Here is a 25,344-nt window from a genome sequence, read left to right on the forward strand (position 1 = left end):
GCTTATGTATATAGATTGAAGAGCGTATATGCAGAAGGCATATCAACAAAAGCCATTAGAAACAGTGTGTATCTCAAACAAAAACATCAACATTGAAACATGATCTGCTACGGGGCGTAGACTTAATTAGTCAACAGCACAAGGACTGTAGGCAGTGTCGTAGATATATAAACGGAACCATAAACTGATGATTTGCTGACTGAGTTGTTTACAGTAACGCTGTGGTCGAGCAGTAAAGCATACGAGTACCAACCGGAAAGTCTCAAGTTCGGACCACGGGCTTTATTTGGAAGGCGAATAATTTAAATCTTAATAAACCGCTTGCTAATTTGCCTACTATCAACTAAAACAATTTTTCTTACAAAGATGTAAAGAATGTTTCATCTTAGAAAAATATATTTAACAGTTTTAATGCGTAATTCTACATGGTTGACAGAAACAGAGTTACCTCGCTTAGATTGTATTTCACATGTAATAGTGATACCTAACAACTCTTGATACAACATTACAAGCAAAAAGTAATCAATAAATCAAACTCCACATTCGTCACGTACATATGTAAATAATTATTGTTTGTTTATTGCCGCTGTACATTGGCAGAGAAAAGCTGAACAAATAAGTTTTGTTAGGGATAAAACTCTCTTATACGGGCATAACCGTCTCAAGTAATGCTCATTGGATAAGCAGAACACAAGAGGATGGAGAATCGAGGACCTCACCTAGCCAAGTGCTAGACCTGTGGGTTCCATTCTCCTCCACCAACCCGCTAGACCCGTAAGGTCCCATTAGACAGCCTCCTCCACCAACCCGCTAGACCCGTGGGGTCTCATTAGACAGCCTCCTCCACCAACCCGCTAGACCCGTGGGGTCTCATCAGACAGCTTCCCCCACCAACCCGCTAGACCCGTGGGGTCTCATCAGACAGCTTCCCCCACCAACCCGCTAGACCCGTGGGGTCTCATCAGACAGCCTCCTCCACCCGTGGGGTCCCATCAACAGCCTCCTCCACCAACCCGCTAGACCCCTGGGGTCCCATCAACAGCCTCCTCCACCAACCCGCTAGACCCGTGGGGTCCACCTCCACCAACACTACCTTGTTGGCTATGATGATGGACAGTTTGTTTGATGGACGACCTACGTCTCGAACCCGAGTACCGAACTCGTGACTTCCGGGTTAACGTGATCTACCGCTAGACCACACCGTCCCATATCAAACAGGACAGGAAGACTTGGAATGCAGTAGATAGATTTAAAGTATACGGTTGTATGCAGCAATAAAACTAAATACAATGCATGAAATGTTATAGATTTAACAAATGTTCTACACATTAAAATGCACAGAAATTTGAACCAAGGAGCCTCAAGAAATATTAACACTTTGTATAAATGCGTTAAGAAATGCTGTGTGTTTATAATTTAGCGAGTTATAAAAACTAAAGTAAAAAACTTTTAGTGTCTGCAAAGTTCCTCATTTTATCCGGGTATAAACGTGTCCAAATGCATCAGTTTATATCTAAGAACTCGTGAGCATTAAGCAACATTCCAAAGACTGAGTAGTTCATAGGAAGTCCAAGTGAGTCTTAATGTCTTTAGCTTGAAAAACAAGAATCTGAAGCAACTATCCATGGGGTAGAGCGTTGACTCCTCCAAGCGCATCTATACCTAACACGGGATTCTGTACCACCAACAACCACGAGAGTGATGCATGGGGCGTTCAGGAGACGGTCATCACGTGACCGCCCGAAGACGAGAGGCTGATGAGGTCAGATTCTGTCGGCGCGCCCGGCATCCAGATTTTAGCGGAGCGCGTGCTCTGGGTCTTGACGTCACTTTTCTTGTGGCACCAGGAGAGGGAGTGGCCGATCACCGTCTGCCCGCTCTCGAAGTCGCAGTCGTCGATGTCTGGGGAGAGAGGAAGTGACGTCAGATAGTGGGATTTTTTTTTTTTTTTACAAAAACATGCGCCCATGGCAGTAAAAATAATAACGAAAGTGGTTGCTAGTCAAATTAAAGAGCTTTAATCGTTGGTTGTTTTTTTTTTTTATTAAAGATATTTCTACCCAAGGTCTTCATTAATATTGGTGCAATAGTTTGATGATGCTTTAAAGAAAACGCAAAGATGCTTAAAAGCTCGCAGCACTGAGAACTAAATGTAACATTATGTAAATAATGTGAACTGCCTTCCTTTTTATTTATGTTATAATTTGTTTTAACTTTTTATTTGAACTTCTTTTTTTCTTAATCTTTCTTTTTTTTTTTTTTTTTTTTTTTTTTTTCATTTTTCAGTCATTAGATCTAGTCTAGTGACTGGTTTCTCTATTTATGTTTATTTACACAGAAAAGACTCGATGCATGAAAAAAATTTCTAACATTTTCAAACTGCTCGATGTCCGAAAAATTCCTTCGCTGTCTTCTTCTGTAACAGAAAGCCTACGACGGGGCTGTGGGGGGGGGGGGGGGGGACTACATCATGTACCAATCATCAGCATCAAGTCTGACAATAAACCGAATTAAAGATAAGAAAACACAAAGGTAAGTCTAGTTAACGTGAGAGACAGTCATCTGCCGAAGCATACACTGATGGTTAGAGAGTAGGAAAAAAAAATATTTCTCCAGCTGGTAGTTCTCTTTCTGTTAACTCCACAAGAGCTAATCTCGAAGCACACTTCATCGCGTGTCGAAAGACTATACTCTCGACACATCTTAGTATCGCGTGCGGTAATTTAATCATCAGCTGTGGTAGATTTCAGACCGTATCAATCTATTTATGAAACAGGTTGTTTTTGTGACGTTTCTCTCTTTCTTTGTTGATCTGTACCTTAATCTTTGTCTAGGCTTTGTTCAATTACGACGCTGTTGTTTTTTTTCTTCGCCATACTTAAAAGATAAGCTGTGTCCTTTATTAAAGAAGGTCATTCTCCTAAGAAACCATGGGTTTTTTTTTTTTATATTTTCTTTTTATTTACATGAATAGTCTAGAGATACATTTTATTTAAATGTGAAAAAAAAAACAGTATGTTATAATATATCATTTGTCAATTTTTCGGAAGGTTTATTTTAAATTATTATTCAAAACATATGTTAGGGGTGAAGATATTAGTTTATATTATGATACGATTAAATAAGCCATAACTCAATTCAACATTAATTTAATTTGATGAGTCAGAGGACTATTAAGCTTCATACGCATTTAGAACTTAGTTGTAACTAAGACGTTATTTGCGACGCCAAGCAAAACGACTAGGATATACTTATGAATGATTTGAAAAAAAATGACTTATATGAAAGTGTTTACTGTTAAAAGAAACCGTAAAAAAAACTTTAAAAAATACATATAAATTAAGATAGACTGGGGGGGGGGGGGTGGAGATACGAACATTGTATGCAAATTTTTCTAATATATTTAGGCTTTGTGACCTAAAATATAACGTTTTTAAGTATATGTTAAAGTGTACATTTAATTTTTTTTCTGGTAAACAGTATAAATTAAAGGTTATACTGTTTATCTAAATACTATACTTTAAATTATACCCTTGATGTAAACAGTTTAAATATTAGGTAAACCATTAACATTATGCCTCTACATGCTACTCATATTTCCGTTATATTCTATTGGAACATTCTGTGTTCTAGAAGAACACATGTTTATCCATAAAATTAAAAGTAAAGTTCCCTTTTCAAACCTGACGGTCTATGGGGCAAGTGATGTAGAGTTCACCTGTTTCTGTGACCTCGGTATATGAAGAGATAGTGTGGTCAGCACTATGCCCAGCCGTGTTTACTTTCCCTAACGTGAGTTAGGTAGCCATCAGAGCTGGGTGAACTCAGGAACGGTCTACTGACTTGAACCCGGATTCAAACTCGAGACTTATGGGTTTGCAGCCCAGCTCTCTACCGCTAGACTACTCTGTCCCTTAGTCTTTCCGTAGTGCTTGCCTATCTGATCGTCTGGAACTCATGCGATGAGATCAAGTTCCTGGATTTTCTCGACGTTACAAAACTCAGTTTTACAGAGATTTTATTATAGGTGAGAGAAGGAACTCGTTCCCATTTTTTTTTCAGTGAGGAGTTAAAAGTCTTGTTCACAGGTTCTCAGGGTGTCAAAACTCTCTAATAAAGGAACATTTCATGTTACCTTTGTACCAATGTGAACGGAACAACTCATACTCACTGTCAAAAAGGGATCAACTCGGGTTCCCTGTTTGAAAAGGAACAACAAAATCCCCTATGTACCGGTGTGAAAGGAACGACTCAAACCCCCTGTCCAAATGGAGCAGCTCAAGTTCCTTGTTTGAAAGGAACAACTCAAGTTCCTTATGTATCAGTGTGAAAGGAAGAACTCAAGTTCCCTATGTACCAGTATGGAAGGAACAACTCAAGTTCCTTATTTTCAAGGAATAACTCATGTTCCCTGTATACCCCTGATAAAAGGAACACCCCACGCTCCTGAACATCCACCCTGACACACCCAACTCACCGGTGTAATGGCACTTGAGGATGATCTTCTCCTGAGACTTCCTGTTCTTGGAGCTGTCCTTGACGTCACCGCATGTCTTGACCAGCTCTGACAGGTAGGAGATGTACCTGATGGCCAGCCGCAGTGTGTCCACCTGCAAGGACAACAGTTGACCACGTGAACACGGGCAGGGAATTAGAGCCGTGAAAGGTTTTTACACATCATTTATTTGTACATGTTACCTTCATTTTTTATGTGTTCTTTGTTTTAATTTTTCTAAACCACTGTAATTAACCACTTTTCCCTTTTGTGCCCAAGATACATTGGGCCACCACAGAAAGCTCCCTAAATTTTTGTCCGTCTCCGGCTATTTTCCTGGCAGCCCCCCCCCCCCCCCCCCCTCAAGACAGTCCTGCCTCTGCCAAATGCTTCCCCACCGTGCGCCTCCACATCTCCCTTGACCTTCCTTTCTTTTTTTCTTTTTCTTGAAGCTTCCAGTTTAGCGCCGTTCCTGCGACATCATCTAGATTCATTCTTAGCACGTGTCCCCTCCAGCGCCATCTTTTTTCGATGTTTTCGGAAATTGTTTCCCATTCCATCTTTCCTAGTAGTCTATCGTTGGAGATGGTGTTAGGCCAGAGGATAACTTTTTCCATTCGTAAGCACTTTGGATGGCATCCAGTAATCTACTGGTGACGGCTTTAATTTTCAAGCATAAGCTGCCATATTGTGAGATGCTAAGGACATTCCTTTTGAAAAGTCTACGTTTGCTCTTGGGGGAGATTTTCTTCCATCGCCATGTTTTCTACATGGTAGCAAAGTTTTACTTGGCTTCAGAGATGCGTGTTTGAATTTCAGCGGCGCAGTCTCCTACATAATTGACAATGTTGCCTAAATATGTGAAACCTTTTACTTCCTATACTTGTCTGTTGTTTGTAGGTTCTTGACTACATGTATTTTGCTTCACAAATTTGGTTTTAATCTTACTATACAAACATTATTTGCATGCTGTGAATGTATCTACTTTACTCGCCCGTTTATGGCCTTACCACTTATGATAATGCTCATTAGTCAGACATACTGGAACAGCATTAATAATTGACAATTTCTCTCACCCATGGTACCAGCCGCAAAACAATGGGTTTCCGCCAGAAATTTTCTTCCCTCCCCTTCCCACTCCCCCCCCCCCCCCCCCCCCAGAACATCGCACCGCCTGGTTTGGTCAAGAGGGGACGTTGGTCAACAAACGACCAACGGCCTCGAGCATGGGTTCAGAGCTCCCATTTTCTTTACTACTGCTGTGAGTTAGGTTTTATGATATGAATAACAGATGAACGGATACCAGAGCAAGTTCAGCGAAAAGAGGTACCTTACTACATATTTTATTGGTGGGTTAAAGAAAAGGTGTCAAGAATTGTAGAAGGTCTCGAGTTCGGATCTCGGTTCGGTTATGGCTGTCCGATGTCCTTGAGTTCACTCAGCTCTTATGAGTATCTGACATACGTTGGTAAAGAAAAAAGCGACTGGGCATAGTGCTGACCCTTTATACACCGAGGTCAAGAAACTTATGAACTCTACTTCATCTACCCAATGGATCGCTAAGTCTAAAGAGGAACTTTACTTTTATAGAACACATTCATACCACGAACACAATTTGTATTCAGAAGATAACATTCGGCCACAGAAACTCATTAATTACATGAATTTAAGTAGTATTAAATGGCACAGCTAAAATCCGATTCAAAGTCAGTAGAGCTTCCACCCAACTCTGATGGGTACCTAACTCATGTTAGGGAAAGTAAAGACGGCTGGGTAAAGTGCTGACCACACCTTCCCTTTATATGCCGAGGTCAAGAAACATGTCTGCCCAATTGATCGCTAGGTCTAAAAAGTATTCTTTACTTTTTACTTTTCTATTAAGAGCTTACGCGTGCTACACAAACAGTTATTACAGAAGTTAAGGTTATCCAATATTAAATGGGACCGCTAAAATCCGAGTCCACCCAGCTATGATGGGTACCTAACTCGTAAGGGAAAGTAAAGACGGCTGGGTAAAGTGAGGGGGTGCAAATCGAAAGTTCGAGGGGGGGGGGGAGTGCTAATCGAAATCTTGAGGGGGGGTGCAAATCGAAAAGTTTTTCCCCGGGCGCCGACCTTAGGGGGCGCCAAAATGGGTTGGAAAAATAAATTCGAAAGGTTGAGGGTGGTGCAAATCGAAATCTTGAGGGGGGGGGGGGTTGCAAATCGAAAACTCTGTCCCCGGGCGCCGGGTAGGTTCGCTACGCCTCTGGACCACACACACCTTCCCTTTATATATAAGAGGATTCTTTACTTTTTACTTTTTTATAAAGAGCTTACGCGTTCTATATAAACACAGTTATAACACAAGTTGAGGTTATCTCGTATAGAATACAGCCATTCATACCATGACCAAACACTTAAAGCCTTAAATTTACCTTAGAAAGCCTCCTATCCGCATTGACGTTCGACGGTATCCGCCTCCTCAGATGCTCAAAGGCGTCGTTAATGGACTTCATCCTCCGTCTCTCCCGCATATTGGCCGCTTTCCGCTGCTGGTTTTTCTTTGGGGCGCCGCCTTCCACCAAACTCTGAATCCGGTTGTCGAAAAAGTTGCCGTAATTTTCTTGGTCCGATTCAGGAGAATCCAGGTACGCGTCCGAGTGAAAATCCGGGAAATCCCCGTAAATTTGGGGGTTTCCGCCATAGTCGTAGGAAGATTCCATAGTGTAGCCATGGGCGCCGCAGAATTCAAGAAATCCTTCGCCTAGACCGCACATGTACCCGTCCATTTTTGTTTCGTATTTTTTGTTTTAATATTTTAATTTATTTATAATTTTTATTTTCGAATTTCAACGTCCGGTTAAGAAAACAAAATTTTTGCGATAGTCAAAACTTTACTTTTTTTTAAGTCAGAAATTATTATTATTTAATAAATTAATCCAGATTGTTTGTAATAAATTGAAATATGTGTTTTAAAGTTATAAGTCACGCTTTTCACTATTTTTTAAAAAGTTGACAGTTGATCAAAATTATATTTTTTTCTTGTCCAAATTTGTATAGTCTGTTTAAAATTATTTCATCACTTTTTCTAAAACTTTAAATCCTGTTGAAGTATAGAATCTATATTCTTTCAAGTTCAGATGAATAAAAAAAAAGTTAATCCTTTTGACTTAAGACAAGGGCTTACCGCCTTGCCAATGGAACGCTGTCTTGAGAGAATAAAACACAACAGAACTTGTGTACGAACGTATGCCTGGTCGAGCTCACCAAACAAGGGGACGCGACCTGCCACTTCCAGTCCAGCAGACAATGGTTTAATTGATAAGATCGGCCTACGACAAGGGGCCCTAACGGTGGCCGGAACCCGCGGCACGTGCCGGTTTGACGAACCACGCGACCCGATTGTGACACGGCACACGAACGGCGTCAACGCGCATGACAGAGATGTGTTTTTTAGCAAGCCAGGCCACGCCCCGGCACGCCCCCTTTTTGTGTGGCTTTTGCGGCTCATTTATGGCCGTTAAATCGTTAATTAGCTATTCTAGTTCACGATTGAACAACTACAACACTACCTTATTTAGATGAGCCGGGTTAAATGACAAATAATGTCAACACATTTTCATAGTTGATGACTTTATAAATATCAATGTTGTCAAACCGAAAGAATGCCCTAACTTTTTTTCATAAGCTTTCTTATATTTTCCTCCCCCCCCCCCCCCTCTCCATTGTTTTATCAAAAAGAATGTATGCCCATGGTTCAGTTTCCGCTTACAATATCGAGTTGCTTCCCCTGTTGCAGTGACATGGAAAAAATAAACTAACCATTTATGACGCTCGCACGTAGATGGAAGGGGTTGGTTATATATGAACAACCGGGCTATACTTTAACAGTGTGTCCCCCCCCCCCCCACCCCGGGAAATTCACCCTCATCCCCGGAAAATTCTAGTTACATTTTTCTGGATGTAAAGAGATGGAGGGGGGGGGGGGGAAAGAAATCTAAAAGTGGACTGGGTGGAAAGGAGGATTTACACTGCAGATATTTTTTGGAAGTCACCCATGGACAACCCCCCCCCCCCCCCCCCCCGTTATTGGCTATTGACAAGTTATAAAAATGATCAGATGAAAAAAAAACCACCTGGAAATGACTGGCATTTTCTAGCACGGTGAGAGGTCATAATACCAAAAGACGCAGTAACACAATGTCTTCTCTGTGATAAAACCATATGATAGTAAAAGTAAACAAAATGGGAAAAAATAGTGTTGGTCATTTCGTTGTTGTTGTTTTTTTTTTTATTTAACGTTAGGGATATGCCAATTTTTTTTCTTCTTATAAGTCTTATACTGCGAATAACAGGAAATCGTCTAAAAATGTGATAGTAATGTTGTATGCTAGTAGTTAAGTACCAACATTCGGAATGTTAAGCATGAAAATTAGCAATCCGATTGCTGGTACTTTACTAGTTGCTAGTGGTAAAAAAAAACTCAAACATTACAAAGCATTATAAAATTGTCAAATGATGATTTGAAATTTAAGTAGTAACGTGCCCTTTTTTAAATATTTTGATTCTACCAGTTGCAGTGGCTTAATTTATTAAGAGGTATAAAATTAATTAATTCTACGACTAGGTTCCTGCCTGTAACTTATTTTGTTTTTTTTCTAATCCATAAAGAATAGAGAAGTGGGTTGTGGACTCTAAAATCCGCCCCCTCCCCCCCCCCCCCAAAAAAAATACACACACACAAACACATACGCACAAAATTTAAACGTACATAAACACATACACGCAAAAACATTTACACAAATTGAACGATAATGTTTGTTTTACAAAACTAAAAGGGACATAACTGATCTTTCCTTTCTTCTTTACAACTCCTTGAACATCTGATAATTTTTTTTTTTATCTATCCTCGCTAGCTGACCAAGAGGCTGGATAAGGTGGAGAAAAGGGAGAGAATAAGGCAATCGCGAGACTTGAATAACACTTTTCCCCCTTTGATATCCCGCTAAAGAGGGTCGGACATGAGGGCACGCGACCCAAGCGGGACATTAGTAAACACAGATCGTGTGCCCTTGTCGGGCGATAACGACGACCCTCCTTCTCCCCCTTCTCCCCCTTCTCTTCTCTCTCTCTCCATGTCTCCCCTACTCCTGCCTCCCTCCATCAATTTTTACAATTTTACAAAAATCCATTATCATCAGTCACAACAAAGTCGTCTTAATCAGGTGTTGTCCCTTCCCCCCCCCCCCCCCCACCCCCCACACAAACAAGGGCGCACGCAGTATATTTTTTACAGAGGGGAGGGTACGCTAGTAAGAGAGAGAGAGAGAGTTATATACTAGTGTACCTTGTAGGAGGTGCCGACGGATTTATTTAGCACCTCGTATCAAACATAGACAGCCGTAGTGCTCACGGGGGAGTGGTCACGTTTTTTTTGTGTGTGCAGAAAGCTTCCCATGAGTATCCTCAACAACTTCCTAAAGTTTCATGACGATCGGATGAAAAGGTTTAACAATGAAAGGATGGACAAACAAATATATATTGTTACGACTCCCTTCTCTAATCCTTTCGAACTAGTCAGGGAATCGTAAACAAGAAGATAAATGTAACCTAATTCTAACACGTGCCTCGTTGATTGTCTCCATCTAGACCTGTTCAATCTGGGTCACGTCTGTTGTCAACCCTACCCCTGCTATATACGCCCCCGCGGTCGTAACAATATATATATATATATATATATATATATATATATATATATATATATATATATATATATATATATATATATATATAGTTGTTGAGGAGAGATTTCTGAGGATTGGCGGTGCCCCGGCAGAAGGGTGTCTTCATCGGCGACTATCATAGCACCTGGGATCCATTGATTTATGCGTCCTGCACAGGGGTTCTGGGAAAATATTTAATTCAAAGGTCAAAATGCACCAGTCGCATCAGCAGGGGTTCAAGAGGTCGAGTGACCGAGCCTCCCCGTGAGCACTATGTCGCCTACATTTATTTTAAAGAGCTCCAAATTCTTTGGGTACGTCTGTCTACTATAATGGTTAACTAGTTTGAAACAGTCGCGTCCGCATGTGTGGGGTAAACTGGACCCCCCCCCCCCCCCCCGGCTCCTCTGCCCTGTAGTAGTATGACGCGTACATTCGATTTAAGTAGTCGCCTTATTGTGCGATTTTTTAAGATAAAATAGAGCTTTCGTTTTCCTCAGACATGTAATTTACAGCGTCAATTTGTCTTGCATGTGCGCTTTAGTATTACAGTTTTCATCATCGGCTTGTGAGGACTGATACAGATTTACAGTAGTAATACTTCTTTCTTTCATGTAGCCTACTGTCATTTATTTAATATGGTTTACTAATACATAGTGATTCGAGGGATTAATTTTTAATCGGGGTGGTGGGTGGAGAGGGGTTTGGAATTTCACGTATTTTTTTTTTTTTTTTTTTAATACTTTTATTTGCAATTAAAACAAGTACATCAACATCAAATTTTTTAACATAATTTTGAACACCAAATGAAAACGAAAGGTTTTGCAAATGTACATAATGAATATTTACATGATGTCATGTATTTGATTATAAAAAAAAAATTGCAAAGGATGACAGTAAAAGGGGTGAAGGTCAAATGAAAGTGTCAGAAGTCTGGGTGGGGAGAGGAAAGGAAATTTTTCAGAGAGGGTCAATGGGACAGGTAGAACTGAAATAAATTTGGAGAGCTATAATTCAGATAAAATGTAGTAAATCAACTCTTGATGTTTATTCTTTATTTAAATATTAAAACAACAAAGTCTAATGCTTTTAGTTATAACATGTATGATATTTTTAATTTACATTTTAGAAAAAAGAAAAGAATATTGTTTTAATTTATTAAAAAACTTGTTTGTTTTTTATTTTTACGCTTAAAACTCTAGGCCTACATAACACGATTTTAGATTTTCTAAATTTATGCTTTTTTTATTTGTTTAAAGTTATTTCCCTTGTTCAAAATTTTAAATGTCAATGGGAAGTAATCAATGTTTAGCTTGACCTATAATATCTTAACAAAACATCTGTAAGAAGTGTATCAAACTAAACCATTAAATACCATACAATACAATGTCTAACCCTACATATCACATTAAATATTGTGCACGCCAAAAAACATATTAGTGATATAGTGTAGTGGTGGTTTATCATAGGACATTGTTCTTTTACAGTGGGTACGGGGGCGACACAGAACTACATAACAGCTTTTGATTTCCCGTACTGTTTTTTTGCCGTTTAGACTGGTTGCCTAACGCATTTTATGTTTAGTAATCTCAACACGTGAAACAGTTTGCTATTATGACGGTTCTTATACATCAACAAGTTTTGTTTGCTACTTTTCATTATTCCGATACTGTAATGACATTGAAAAGCAATAAGTAATCTATGACGTACTGTCTCTCCCCTCTCTCCCTCCCCCCTCCCAAAACATGCTTATATTATCGCCCCCCCCCCCTCCCCGAAGAGACCCTAAAAGAAACATTGAAATTGAAATGGAATATCTGACTTTTAAATTATTTTATATTTAGTATTATTGTCGTATATTTAAATTCCAAAAATGTAATTTGTTTTGTGACATTTAAGCAGGTAGTTTTTTAAATTCCTTTTTAAAACCATACAAGCGTTTCTTTAAAAACAAAAGTTGATTTTAAAAAAAAAATGCTGCCCCGGGTGAGGATCGAACTCACAACCTCCGCATAACTTATCCCATGACCACATGGGGAAGGTACTGTCTATAAGTACGGCGCGCTAACCGATTGTGCCACCGGGGCTGCGTATCTAGGTGGTACAGTATGATAACACACTTTCACCTGGGAGATATCTCAAGCCGTTGTGTTGACCAGGAACTTAACTGTTAAATTTTGTTTAATCTCGGGACGGCTCTATGACATGGACAGTACAAACTGTTTTAAGAGAGACGACGCCAAATTGGAGTAAAATTGAAATCAATAAATTAAAGATCTATTTAATATCATATTCCGCCTTCCTGTTATTTTAACGTAGCGAGTCGGACTTTTAACAGAAGAAAAATATTAGTTACAATTTTAATTTTAAAAGACTTTTTCAATTAATATATTTTTTAAAATTTATTTGGCTTCATGATTCAATAAAATTTTTGATTTTTTTAAAATTCAGTATATAGAAAAAAAAATTTAAATAAAATAAAATAGAAGCACACAAAAAGTGCTGCCCCGGGTGAGGATCGAACTCACAACCTCCGCATAACTTATCCCATGACCACATGGGGAAGGTACTGTCTATAAGTACGGCGCGCTAACCGATTGTGCCACCGGGGCTGCGTGACCACTGGGACCAGTTTAACATCAGATATCCACACATGGTACGGTATGATACAAGACCATACGTGATAATGTAAACCCCATTAGATATCACCTTGTAGAGGAAATATTTGTTAGATGTCCTGAAAAATGTTGCCTTATTCTAATATACTATTTACTCTAGACATATAACTTACTTTTGTTGATTACTTACAGTAAACATACGTTATACGTATTTCACTCTAGACATATAACTCTTGAATACAGTAAACATACATAGTACGTGCTGCCTAGATTAACCTTTTGCTGAATGTCTTGTCTTATCCATAACTTTATTTTATTTGCTAAACTTAGATTTTCTCCACAGAGAAAAATATTTACTGACTACCAATTTACTACCAAAGCAAAGCGTGGAAAATTTTATTCAGTTCATGACGATCCACATGGAGCGGACAGACGTTATGACCTAACCAAAAATGTTGAAATGAAAAGGATATTTCGTTTCAGCTAAGCCTCTGAATCAGCTTGGGCTTTTGATAAAGTGTTTTGTTTGTTTTCATATTGGGCTATTTCATCTCAGATTTGTGTTTCTTCCAGACATGCTTTTCCGGGGGGGGGGGGGGGGAGGGGGGAGCGGGGGCACTTGAAAGGACTTGAAAGAACACTGGTAAAAGTATACATTTTCTATTTAAATTCTATTTCGTTCGGGGGGGGGGGGGGGCGGTAGATGTTTTTCGGGAGGGGAAGGGGGGGGGAACAGATGCCTGGAAGAAACTCTGTCTGAGATCGCAACAATCCTCGACATGTAGGCCTACACTTGGTGGTTTATAAAGACGATCAGGTAGTTTGTAACACTGTTCAGATATACTTTTACTTTTTTTGTTTAGATTAATTTGATCCAGCTATGTTACTGACGTTTTTGTCCCTGTTATGTTGTGACGCCGGGGGCTATAATTCCCAGCCAGATTTGAACCCGGAACACTTGAGCCCGGGGGTGATGGGCCGTATTCAATCACCCACTTGTGCTAGCCACTATGGCGGTGTTGGTTTATCCAGGTCTGCTTGTGTATCATCAGACGATGCGGGTCTTGGCGCCTAAGGCAGTTTTTTTCCTTTTAAACCAAAAACAATTGGATGTGATTATATCACACGAGGGGGGAAAAACTAACTGCGGCAATATAATTAGATATAACTATATATTAACCATTTTGTAAAATTGTGGAGAATATTAAAATGTAGTGTAATTAGAAAAAAACAGATAAGCTAAATTTTGACTAGTCTATGTCCCATTTGAGAATTAATCTTGTGATAAGCTACGCCCATTTATCTGTGTTTTATCGTCATATTTTCCCGTACGTGTCCAATACACATGGGGCAGTTGAAGTAGAGTTCATCAGTTTTAATTACCTCGGCATTCAGTGGATTAGTGGGGCCAGCACTACGCACATCCGCCTTTGTTTCCCTAGAGTCAGTCAGGTACCCATAAGAGCTGGGTGGGCTCAGGGCCGTTCTGCAGACCCGAGCTCGGAATCCAAACATGAAACTTTCAGATTAGCAGTCGTAAGCTCTACAATTTGACCACGCCGTCCCCTATCGTTGTTATGTAGCTAATATGTCTAAAATAATCAAAATATTTTTTTTTTTGTATTATAGATTGCCATTTCATATATTATTTCTGAAAATAATATTTGTTTATGGGTTTGTTTTTACTTGTTTTTTTTTCATGGATAGCCTGGTCCCCAATTCTGTTCCATATTCTGTTGTCCTCCAAAAGCATGTGAGTCCACTCAGCTCTAATTGGTGCCTGGCTAGATTTGCAGCAAGTAAACAAAGTCGGACATAATTTTTTTTAAACTGAGGTCAAATATCTGAACTGCATCAACCTTCCAATGGACTGTTCGTTAAAAAACTGTTAATAACTTTTTTTAGAACAATAACTTATAGGTGCAAAGAAGTGTTTCTTTCAGACTTTTTTCTCCAGGGGGTCAATTGACATTTTCTGAGGGGGGGGGGGGGGCGGCGGACTAAATTTTCCGGGGTGGGGGGGGGGTGTGGCGGACAAGTATATATTTTCTATATAAATTCCATTTTGTTCGTCGTCGTCGTCGTCCACCCGTCGTGCCCCCCCCCCCCCCCACGCCTCGAAGATAGGCCTGGAAGTAATTCTGGTGTATATAAACTGTTTATTTAAAAAAAAAAATGGAAAATAAAAAAGAAAAATAAGAAACTGGATAAAACGATGGTGTTGCTCTAGTGACCTTGCAGCTAATTAAAGACAGTCACCGATAGTAGCGGGCCCTGTTTCAGTCTTAAGTTCAGCTAGGTCATTGATATTGTTTATTAATTTGAAACATTAAAAAAAAAGAGTCCTAAATGAGGCACGTGCTAATTAAGACACCGGCTACTTAAGCAAACTAAAACATCTTAAGAAAACAATTGATCAAACAAGAAGAAAAAAAAATTAAAATAATTTTTTTAAAGAGTTTTATAAACTAAAGAACAGTCATCGTTTTGTTCGTCCTAGTAGCCGCCCTTGAATTTAAGATGGCTGTTGACGGTGAAAAGATTAGCATCAACGGGATGATGGTTAGAAGAGCTCATCAGCTGGAGCCATCGGCCCTGTTGGCTCTGTTGGCTCAAGGGCTGAGCACTCTCCGCCTTCTCCACTTTCTCCAAGCGGCGTTTTCTCAATCCTCTGCACGTGGTTGTAATTGTAACCGTGGCGAATTTTTTAATCGCGGAAAGTTTAACGGTCAATCTACGACCGCCGACGAGCATATTGAGATTTGTTTTAGCTCGAACTACTACTTTAAACCCTATCCAGTCTTAGCTATATGGCTAACTCTTATCAACCCTAACTATAATCCTTATCCAAGACAATATTATAATCCTGACACTAACCCTAGGCTAAATTTTGAACGAATATTCTCATGAACCTTGACACTAGCTCTCAATCTAAACCCTAAACTAGCCCCGAACATGGCTCAAATCCTGACTCTAAAACTAACCCTCTCCTGTATCCTAACCCTAATCTTAATTGTGAACGTCGTAAACTAATCCTTGCCCTGATCCTTGCCCTGATCCTAACCCTCCGTCCTAACTAATCCATACATAACTAATCCATACATTAACTGCGCTGACCGCAGAAAAATTACTCATTACGTGAGCACTCCTTTATTTTTATTGTCACCTGTATAGGTTTTAATTTTGTTGCAGTAGATTTAATCGTGTAGCTATTATAGAGGAACGATAGCTTCAATGAGGACATTAATAAACATTACTACATAGGTAAAATGTTAACATACAGGAACACTGTGGGACTTAATTTTTTTTTAAATATATATAGAGGCTGGGTTTTTTTTTTATTTAAAAGTCTTTTTTTTTTAATGTATAAAATGCGCATGAGTTGTATTTGTTTTCTATCTTTCTCACTATATAATCTATATATTACACGTGTTTATTAATTGATCTTCAAAAGTTGTTTTTTTACTGAAAAATACTCAACGCGAACTTCAAAATGAGTTGAAATAATTCTCATTTGTCGCCCTCTAATTTCAAATATTAATTGCCCATATCGTCATGCCTTGTATCCCTAGGGAAAAACAGACCATCTTTTGTTTTAAGTGAACATCGGTTCGTTTTTTTATTGTATTTTTTGTAGTGGAAAACACAAAAAGAACGGCACGTGCGAACGAGAAGAAACGAAACAAACTCCGCTATTATCTCCGGGTGTTTTTCCCCTCTTCCATGTTTTACAATGACTTGAACTTTAACCCCATTTCCTCATTGATACACAAGCGGTGCCTGGGCTAGGGCGTCTTAGTGTTCCGCGCCCTTATTTTTCCACCATGCTTCCAACATATAAAAAAAAATGAACTGTGACCGTCATCGAATTCATGTGTGTTTTCGGAATTTTTCCAATTAATTTTTTTTTCAATAGCCCGTAGTCATAAACGCCCCTCTTTTTGCCCAACTCACTTCCTTGTTTTTGTTTAAGAACGGGTTTGTGAAAAATAATTAGTGCATGTACTATCTATATTCTAACTCTACTTAGAAATGGGGGAGGGGGTGAGAATACTAACTACTAAGATGTTAATGAACAAGCGATTATTTTATTTTTCGGTTTTTGTTTTTATCTCTGTCTAATAAAGCCGCAATATTGGAATCTTTTTTTTTTAAACATGATGATATGTGACTGGTAGTAAACTATAAACTATAACCAGTGATTCTTTCGGTCATTTTTTTTTCTCCGTGGGGGCGGGGGACAGTGGCGTCGCTAGGTCGGGTGTCACCCAGCGTGGCCCTTCGTGGTTTTACCCCCCCCCCCCCCCCCTCCCCAAGAAACAAAGTATATATATACTTGTCGATTTGTACTTAAACGACTATTTAACTTTCATTAATCATTAATGGAACTGACAAAAAGCCTTTTTTTTTTTTGCACATTTTGCATTTTTTTCCCCTGGTGTCACCCCACTAAATGGTGTCACCCGGTGCGATCAGCATCCCCTCCCCGCCCTTGCAACGCCTCTGGGAGGGGAGATCAGTTGAGATTTTTGGAGGGGAAACTTAAATTTTCAATGCGGGTCGAGGGGGAAGCGGACACTGGTTAAATTATACATTTTCTAGAAGCCTATTAAATATATTTTTTCTATTTCGTTCGAGGGGTGGGGGACGGACGGTAGATGTGCTCCTAAGAGATGCCTGAAAGAACTGAAAAAAAAACAACCTCTAACCTATCCTTCCATAGTTCTAATCCTAATTTTCGGCCCTAAAACCTAACCTAAATCTATCAAAACTAACACGTCTAGATTTTTATTTGAAAGAGACCACTGGTGGAAACGCGTTTCGTCTTGTTAAAATATCTGGTTGATATTGAAAGCTCAATTTTTTTACTATGCCGGATGACCGGTGAAGGGTTTACTATGCCGGACGACCGGTGAATTATTTACTATGCCGGATGACCGGTCATTTACTGTTCGTGTCGCGGTTGAGTCCGTAAACCACGGCTTTTGACAAAAACCAACCCAAACAATCAAACTTCCGATTTGCAGCTTAATATAAAAATCCCACCTTTTCAAATACCACCATTTCAACAACAGTAAGTTCATAAAAAAAAACTTGCAAATTTTGAATGGTACAGCTTTAACAATACCACGTGGTCTGGGTGAAAAGGGGACCCCCGTGTTTCTTGAACCCGCAGCCCCTATTTAACGAATGTTTAAAGAGTCCTTCCGGTGCAAACACGCGATGCAGCAGGACAAACAAATTAGCCTTGTGCACACTTGTAATTCGGAAGGGTGAGCAAATGGACAACACAAGAGAGGTGGGGGCGGGAAGGGGGGGGGGGGAGATTGTGGAATGTTGTCTCTACTGACCCCCACACCCCTCCCGTATGTTTGCCGGGCTGTCCGTATCAAATGATTTTATCAAGCGACTAATCAGAGGTTTTAATTAGCAGCCGGGGTCAAAAGGATTCGCCTTCTGCGGCGCTTAGTCTGGCCTAAATCGATTTTTTTCCCTTTGATAAATTTTCCTTCCTACTCAAACGCATTAGTACTTGTACAACAAAATGAATGAGCACTAATTTAAAATAGCTTTTCTAGTTGTGTATATAGTTGTGTATGTATTAGTAAATAGTCTAATTTTTAAAACTATTTATAGTATAACATATTTTTTTAAATTGTTTCGTTTTTTTTCCACATCGTGAATTCAAGTTTTTAATTTTTTTAAATGACCTAATATACTGATTATTAATACTTCCCAACTCTGATTTGTGTTACAACACCTTTATTAGGCCAGCAAATGTGAAAATGCTTTGTTTTCAAAAAAAAAATAAGATAAAATACAACCAACTTGAAACGTTGTCACAGAAATTTCCGCCACAGTTACCACAATAGACACGTCACCACTACAAGCCACCCAACTCAACTACTCATCTTTTTGTTTCTCAATGGCGTTTGGAAAAGCAATGTGCATTATTATATGCCGTATTGTTGGCCGCCTCGAATAATTTAAAAAAAAAAACTGTCTTTCAAAGGCATATTTTACAAAACAAGTTTAAGTACTTTTGACAACCCCCCTAGACGCTATGACAAAAATATCAGGTTGGCTCTTATTCATACTTTTGTAACATTATGCAAATTCATATGCTAATCCGCCTATTACAAGTTACGTTTTTTTTATTATTATCAAGACTGCAGTGAATGAGCAGTGAGCACTCATTGGGATAATTACTTTATCCCTGTCGACTAACTGTTTGTTCGGGTCATTGTAAGACTTTAACCCTTGAAATTGTTCCCTTCGTTGTGAATATTTACAGGAACTATTTTTACATTTAACACGTCATGACTAATTAGACAAGTAAAAAAAAATGAGAATTAAAACTCCATTTACACCCCCTGCAGTGAATGAGGATGACCGCGCAGTAATGAAATGGCAGGGTGGGGTGGGGGGGGGGTGTACTAACTCAGTTCACGACGGGAATTATCGTACGGTTATTAGAAATGAAAGGCTTTAAAAATGTGGGCCCGGGCGTCAAGCGGGACAACTCAAGTGAAACCGCATGCACGATTTTTTTTTTTTTAAACAGGGGAGGGAACCCTTTTTCGTGTCGTGACAACAGAGTATTGTATTCTGTGTGGGACGACTCAAGGGGAGAGAATCAAACATATCTTTAACTACCCACGGTAGTAATTTCTCTTCCTTTGTATAACATCCCACCCCTTCCCCCCGCCTACCCGTTCTATTTCAAACGGGAGTGAAGATGTGTTCAGGACAATACATTACCCTACTTAATCAAAGTTAATCGAATCTGATTTAATTTTTCCTGTTTTTATTTACCAAAATTGTAAAATATACTTCTATATAAATTTTTCAAACATAATTTGTAAAATATAAAATTCGCACTTTCACTCTCATACTCATGTTCAGACAAACTCAGTCATCTAATATATAGTTCATCTAGCATTCATACTCAGTGCTTCGAATTGCAGAATAAGATACTTAATTATCCTTCCATTTTCACAACTTAAATAATATACAAATGTACATGATAATAATATACATATATAGGTATATGTAAATGTATAAAAATCGCACTGTTACTTATAATAAACGACATAAATCATCCCATAATTCAGTATGTCTTTCACATTGTGCCATCCTTCTTTAATCTTCTCCACCAAAAATTTATTAACTAATTATCCCAGCCAAATCGCCCCCACCCCTTTTTTCATTCTTCTTCTTCTTCACCCTCTCGTAAGTCTAAATTATTATTTTTTTTATCACACAAGTGAAGAGTGAGCCGTGTTGTGAAGTTTTTGTGAGGGATGCCACTCCGTGATCACACGTCCCGGGGAGAGGCATTCTGGTCTGGGGGCGTGGTCTGATCTGGAGAGCGCACGTGCAGGCATTCAGTGGCCGTGGTGAGCTGATCGGTGGAGTTCTGAGAGTGACAGACATCCCTTGCACACACACTTGAGAAAATTAGGGGGGACAATTAGACGATGGGGAGTACAGGGGTGGGGGGGGGGGGGGTGGTAGTAGGGGGGTACGGGGTGGAGGAAGATGGTGGTTAGGGATTGGTGGAGGTCGTTTGGAATATAGTGATTTTGGAATATCGTAATGTTGGAATAGTGTGGTATTGGAATATCTTAATGTTGGAATATCGAAATGTTGGAATATTGTGATATTGGAATACCGTTATGTTGGAATATCGTGATATTGGAAAATCTTAATGTTGGAATATCGTAATATTAGAATATCTTAATGTTGGAATATCGTGATATTGGAATATCTTAATGTTGGAATATGGTGATATTGGAATATCTTAATGTTTGGAATATCGTGATATTGGAACATCTTAATGTAGGAATATCGTGATAATGAAACATTACGAGGGGGTGGGGGGATTGATCGATGACCATATGGAAGGAATTTTATAACGGATAGAAATTCGTAATGGCGATGTATAGTAGTGATGGAATATCCAGATGGCTTCGATGGATTATCGAAGGGTGGAATTTCAAGACTATATAATTCTGTAATGGGTTAAATATTGTGATTGGTATACATGTGTGAATGTGGCGTTTAGTTATGGGTGAATATCTTGTGTGGAATTTCGTGATCGGGTGGAGGAATTTCTATAAGGTTGAATTTCATGATATGTACAACACAGAGATGGATAAAAATTGGTTAATAATTAATTGAATATTAAATACTTTAGACAGTACTTGAAATTAGTCTAATTACCACTCTTATATTGATCATCAGGGGTGGACTGGCTGTGTCTAAGAGGCCTGGGAAATTTTCAAAGAGCCCCCCCCCCCCCTCCCCAACAAATCTAGATTGAAATTTTCATTGTGAATTTTTTTCCCATCAAATCGAACGTTACACCTTGGTATGTAGTCATGGAAATGGTAAAACGGAGAAATAAAAGCAAATTAATTTTTTTTAAATCAAAATACTAACTATTACTACAGCCCCGTAGTAATAGTCCAGGGGGCTTTTAGATTTTATCCTGGGGCCCACCGAGATTTTTTCCGGGGACCCTTTTAGATTTTATACTGCGGCCCACCGGAAATTTTTTCCGGTAGACAGGCTGGTCAGTCCACCCAAGTTTATCAGTACTTATAATTAGTTTAATTACTAGACTAGTCACCGTAAGCATGTTTCGATCGATGAGTACACACATCTAACAGAACTCACTACTCATATAATTAGTTTAATTACTAGACTGGTCACCACATGCATGTTTCGATCGATGAGCACACACATCTAACAGAACTCACTACTCATCCGACAGATCAACCGTCGCGTCCAAGCCGATCTTTGAGTTGGACGATAAAGTTTCAGGGCTGACATCCAATGGCAGGTCCTCTAGGTCAAAACTGTAATGATCCTTGCCCATTCGAAGTGATCTCAGACGGCTTTGCTAGTAGCATAGAAAACGTGTTTTATATGTTTTTGAACTTACCATGGTCAACTTTGAATCTAACGTAAAATAATATTGAATAGTAAAATAATTTGATGCTAAATCATTAATATGTATTGATATTTTAAATGGTTGTTTAGTAATTCTAGGTAACTTTGGTGATAATTACAATTAACTATAAGCTTAAATACTTCTTAGATTTATTTAGATTGACCTTAAATTATTATAAAAGAAATTTTGAATATTTCCCGTATTGGTTTCTGCTTTAGGCACATAAAACATCAGCGATATTTAAAAAATTGATACACAAAAATTCCATCGGTTACTTTACGTGCTAGATTTATGAGAGCGTATGGTCTGGATTAATGTGAAGGGGTACGCTAATATTTGGGCATAGGATTGTTTTAAAATGTTAACAAAATGGTCGACGTCGTTTGTCATTTAGGTCGATAATGTAAGAACAGTAGTTTCATAACGGGAAGCAAGTCTTACACACCCCCTCTTACCCTAGGGGTCGTCCATAAACCATACGACACTCCTATGGGGAGGAAGGGAAGTCGGAATTTCGTGTCATTATGAGAAGAGGGGGAAAAAGTAAAAGTAAAGTTTCCCTTTCAAACCTGACGGTCTATGGGGCAAGTGAAGTAGAGTTCACTTGTTTTTGTGACCTCGGCATATGAAGAGGGGGAAATGGGGTTCAAAAGTGTGATGATACACTTTTGCATTTAAAAAAATAAATAACTGAATTTTAGACGTTCTTTTTTGGTTTTTAAGAGACTGTTTTTAACGTAATAGAAATGTATTAACAAAGTCAATGTTCACCATGCTTGGGCTATTATTTAGAAAAAAAAAATTGTTTAAAAAAATGCTATTTTGAGGAGGAGGGGTTGTAGGCTGAGGTGTGACGTCATTTTAGTAAGGGATGTGGTTTTTTGTGACTTTAGAGATGGTGAGGGTAAAAATTGTCAAAATTGACATTTACAACCCCCCCCCCTTCCCCACCACCACCACCTTACCTCTTCCATCATGAGCTCTAGCTCCTGCAGCCCGTCCCTCGTGAGCTCATGGTTGGAGTTGTAGCCCACCCCCACACAGCCGCCGTCACTCACGCGGAACGTGGGGGGCGGCAGGCGACTGACGCCATCAGCACTCATGACGCGCTCGCCCTCATCGCCTACGTCAGAGGCGGAGTTGCTGCAGTGTAGGACTTTAGGTGGGGAGTCGGTCTGTAATGGGGGTGGGGGGGGATAATCAGGTGGTTCGTGACTCAAGGTTGGAGCATCAACAGGAGTTAGTCACAAGAATATATTAAAGAGGTGAAGATTAGAGAGATGAGCCAGGGTGTTTTAGAGATGAAGATTAATTAGCCATAATGGTTTGGAAAAGATGAAGATTAATTAGCCATAATGGTTTAAGAGTGATCAAGAACATAAACTGCCTTTCTTCGCACATCGTAACACAGTTCTGCTTTGTTTTATAAATCGCAACTGACTATAAAATGCCCAAACTCACTTACCCTAACTAACCATAAACTGCCTAGCATTGATGATCCTAGTTAATAGTAGTAAAGTTCCTCTTTAGACCTAGCGATCCATTGAAGTAGAGTTCTAATGTTTCTTGACCTCGGCATGTGAAGATATAGTGTCTTCAGCACTATGCCCAGCCGTCTTAACTTTCCCCAAAGTAAGGCAGGTACCCATCAAAGCTGGATGGACTCTAGGACGTCCAACAGTCAAAAGTCCGAACCAAGACCCAATCTCGAGACACACGACCACTCCCTCTCATATCCTAACCTATCCTACAATATCTAGTCCCCTGTATCACATCTACCTCCTCTACCCAAGTCTACTCACATTCCCTACGATACAAATATCCGAAGCGTAGGACGACACCTCACATTTTCCATGGACCGGGGTACCCATACAGTGTAGGGATGCCACGATTTGCTTGGATCTTACTGAAAACAAAAACACAGTGTAGGGATGCCACTATTTGCTTGGAACTCCTTGTATTGTCATATATAATACAATGGATTATATATTGGATGGTCGTATATTATACACACTCACAAAGCCTACATACACACACACACACACATATATATATATATATATATATATATATATATATATATATATGACCCTCCCATACAGGGGCGGAACTACCATACCGCCAGACCCCGCAGTGCGGGGGGGCCCAGGACGTTTAGGGGCCCATTTCCGACCAAAAAACAATGAATTTTTTTTTTCAAAAATTATGTTTTCCATGCATCTTAAAAGTGGTTTTGTAAAAAAAAAAAAAAAAAAAAAAAAAAAAAAAAAAAAAAAAAAAAAAAAAAAAAAAAAAAACAGGTCTACTATAGCAGAGATTGTTGCGTAGAAAAATATTTTAAAAATCTCCAAGGGCTATAGTCTGAAAGGTAGGCAAACATTCACACAACTTCCATGACTTACTGCCCTTCTTTAAAAATAGGGATGCCCACGAATCTCATTTACATAGTTTTGTACTATGTATAGTAAAAAGCAATTGATTCTCTGAATTGTTATTTAAATAAGACGTACTAAACAATGGTATAGATATAAAAATCAATGTTTTCAAAATTGGTATTATAAAAGCCAAAAATGAAAAAAATAAACATAACGCGAGAAACCATTCACGAATTAAGCTTACGTCTTTATATATTTTTGACCAGTTAAAAATGAAAGGCGTAAGTACAAAGAAAAAATGTGTCTAGTTTGTTCTCTCAGAATGGTTATATATTGCAATGAAGTAGACTTAATTACTCTGTTTAGATACAGATTATATATATATATATATATTATATATATATTATATATATATATATATATATATATATATATATATATATATATATATATATATATATATACATATATGGGGGGCCCAAAAATTTTTTTTGCGGGGTGGCCCATTTTTTCTAGTTCCGCCACTGCTCCCATAACAAAATCTTGCCTATACCTCTGGTCCACACCACTGTTCGTTAAAATGTCTCCAAATGTCAAAATTTGCCACCCTAACGCCCTAACGACATTGTCACATAAAATAAAACAATAATTTATTCGTGTACGGTTTTTTTTTTTTTTGTGTTGCTGTTGAGTTATTAAAAGTTTATTAACACACACAGCGATCAGGTGATCGGTAAATTACCTTTCGATGGCGTTTCCTTCACGCTGCTAACATCTAGTGTGGGGGCGAAGCAGCCATTAACGCCAAGTCCAGTCACTCTCTTTTTCTTCTTCAATTTGTTGACGCCATTTTGCACGCGGACCATCTCTGTGCTACTTCGTGTGCGAATAACGCCATCCACGGTCATATTTTCACCGCTGATGTCCAGATTAACCCGAGGCTGAAAAGTTCAGAACATAATACGAGATTTTAAATATAAGACACATACATGACGTCACACTCGTAGGGGGAGGGGGGCGTGATTTTGTGATTTTGAGGGGGAGGGGATGTTCAGATAATGTGACGTCACACTTTTGCATTTTAAAAAAATAGTTTTAGCCGTTTTTTTGCTTTTTTAGGAAATTGTTTTAATAAATTGTTATAGAAATAGATTAAAATCTAATGTAAAAACATAATGTGGACCGAGCTCAG

The 25,344-nt window shown here is 38.9% G+C and overlaps 2 protein-coding genes and 2 non-coding genes across 4 annotated transcripts; all 4 read right to left on the reverse strand.

The window, feature by feature from the left end:
* Window positions 1–1,045: 1,045 nt before the first annotated feature.
* On the reverse strand, window positions 1,046–7,340 carry LOC131942121 (pancreas transcription factor 1 subunit alpha). The gene is made up of 3 exons (XM_059301850.1): window positions 6,913–7,340; window positions 4,478–4,610; window positions 1,046–1,902 (listed from the first exon to the last, which is right to left on the reverse strand). The coding sequence occupies exons 1-3, from the start codon at window positions 7,264–7,266 to the stop codon at window positions 1,715–1,717; spliced, it is 675 nt and encodes a 224-aa protein (XP_059157833.1). The 5' UTR covers window positions 7,267–7,340; the 3' UTR covers window positions 1,046–1,714.
* Window positions 7,341–12,178: 4,838 nt separating this feature from the next.
* On the reverse strand, window positions 12,179–12,287 carry Trnai-uau (transfer RNA isoleucine (anticodon UAU)). Its single transcript has 2 exons — window positions 12,250–12,287; window positions 12,179–12,214 (listed from the first exon to the last, which is right to left on the reverse strand). It is a non-coding gene; the product is annotated as a tRNA-Ile (tRNA).
* Window positions 12,288–12,703: 416 nt separating this feature from the next.
* Trnai-uau (transfer RNA isoleucine (anticodon UAU)) lies at window positions 12,704–12,812 on the reverse strand. The gene is made up of 2 exons: window positions 12,775–12,812; window positions 12,704–12,739 (listed from the first exon to the last, which is right to left on the reverse strand). It is a non-coding gene; the product is annotated as a tRNA-Ile (tRNA).
* Window positions 12,813–19,625: 6,813 nt separating this feature from the next.
* LOC131942125 (uncharacterized) lies at window positions 19,626–25,093 on the reverse strand (the record flags this gene model as incomplete). Its single annotated transcript, XM_059301854.1, is given in 5 exon segments — window positions 19,626–20,269; window positions 21,584–21,726; window positions 22,743–22,952; window positions 23,580–23,683; window positions 24,895–25,093. Coding segments are annotated over 5 exon segments (789 nt in total), but the record flags the coding sequence as incomplete, so codon positions are not given.
* Between the last annotated feature and the right edge of the window lie 251 nt (window positions 25,094–25,344).

Source organism: Physella acuta, unplaced genomic scaffold (genome assembly GCF_028476545.2).
Source record: "Physella acuta isolate Inbredline_101_S28 unplaced genomic scaffold, ASM2847654v3 ptg000389l, whole genome shotgun sequence".
Classification (NCBI taxonomy): Eukaryota; Metazoa; Mollusca; class Gastropoda; family Physidae; genus Physella; species Physella acuta.

Coding starts and splice junctions, on each gene's coding strand:
- LOC131942121 (XM_059301850.1), bottom strand. CDS start 7,266: ATGGACGGGTACATGTGCGGTCTAGGCGAAGGATTTCTTGAATTCTGC. Junction 4,611..6,912: donor CGGATAGGAGGCTTTCTAAG/GTAAATTTAAGG, acceptor TTGTCCTTGCAG/GTGGACACACTGCGGCTGGC. Junction 1,903..4,477: donor CCTCAAGTGCCATTACACCG/GTGAGTTGGGTG, acceptor CTCTCTCCCCAG/ACATCGACGACTGCGACTTC.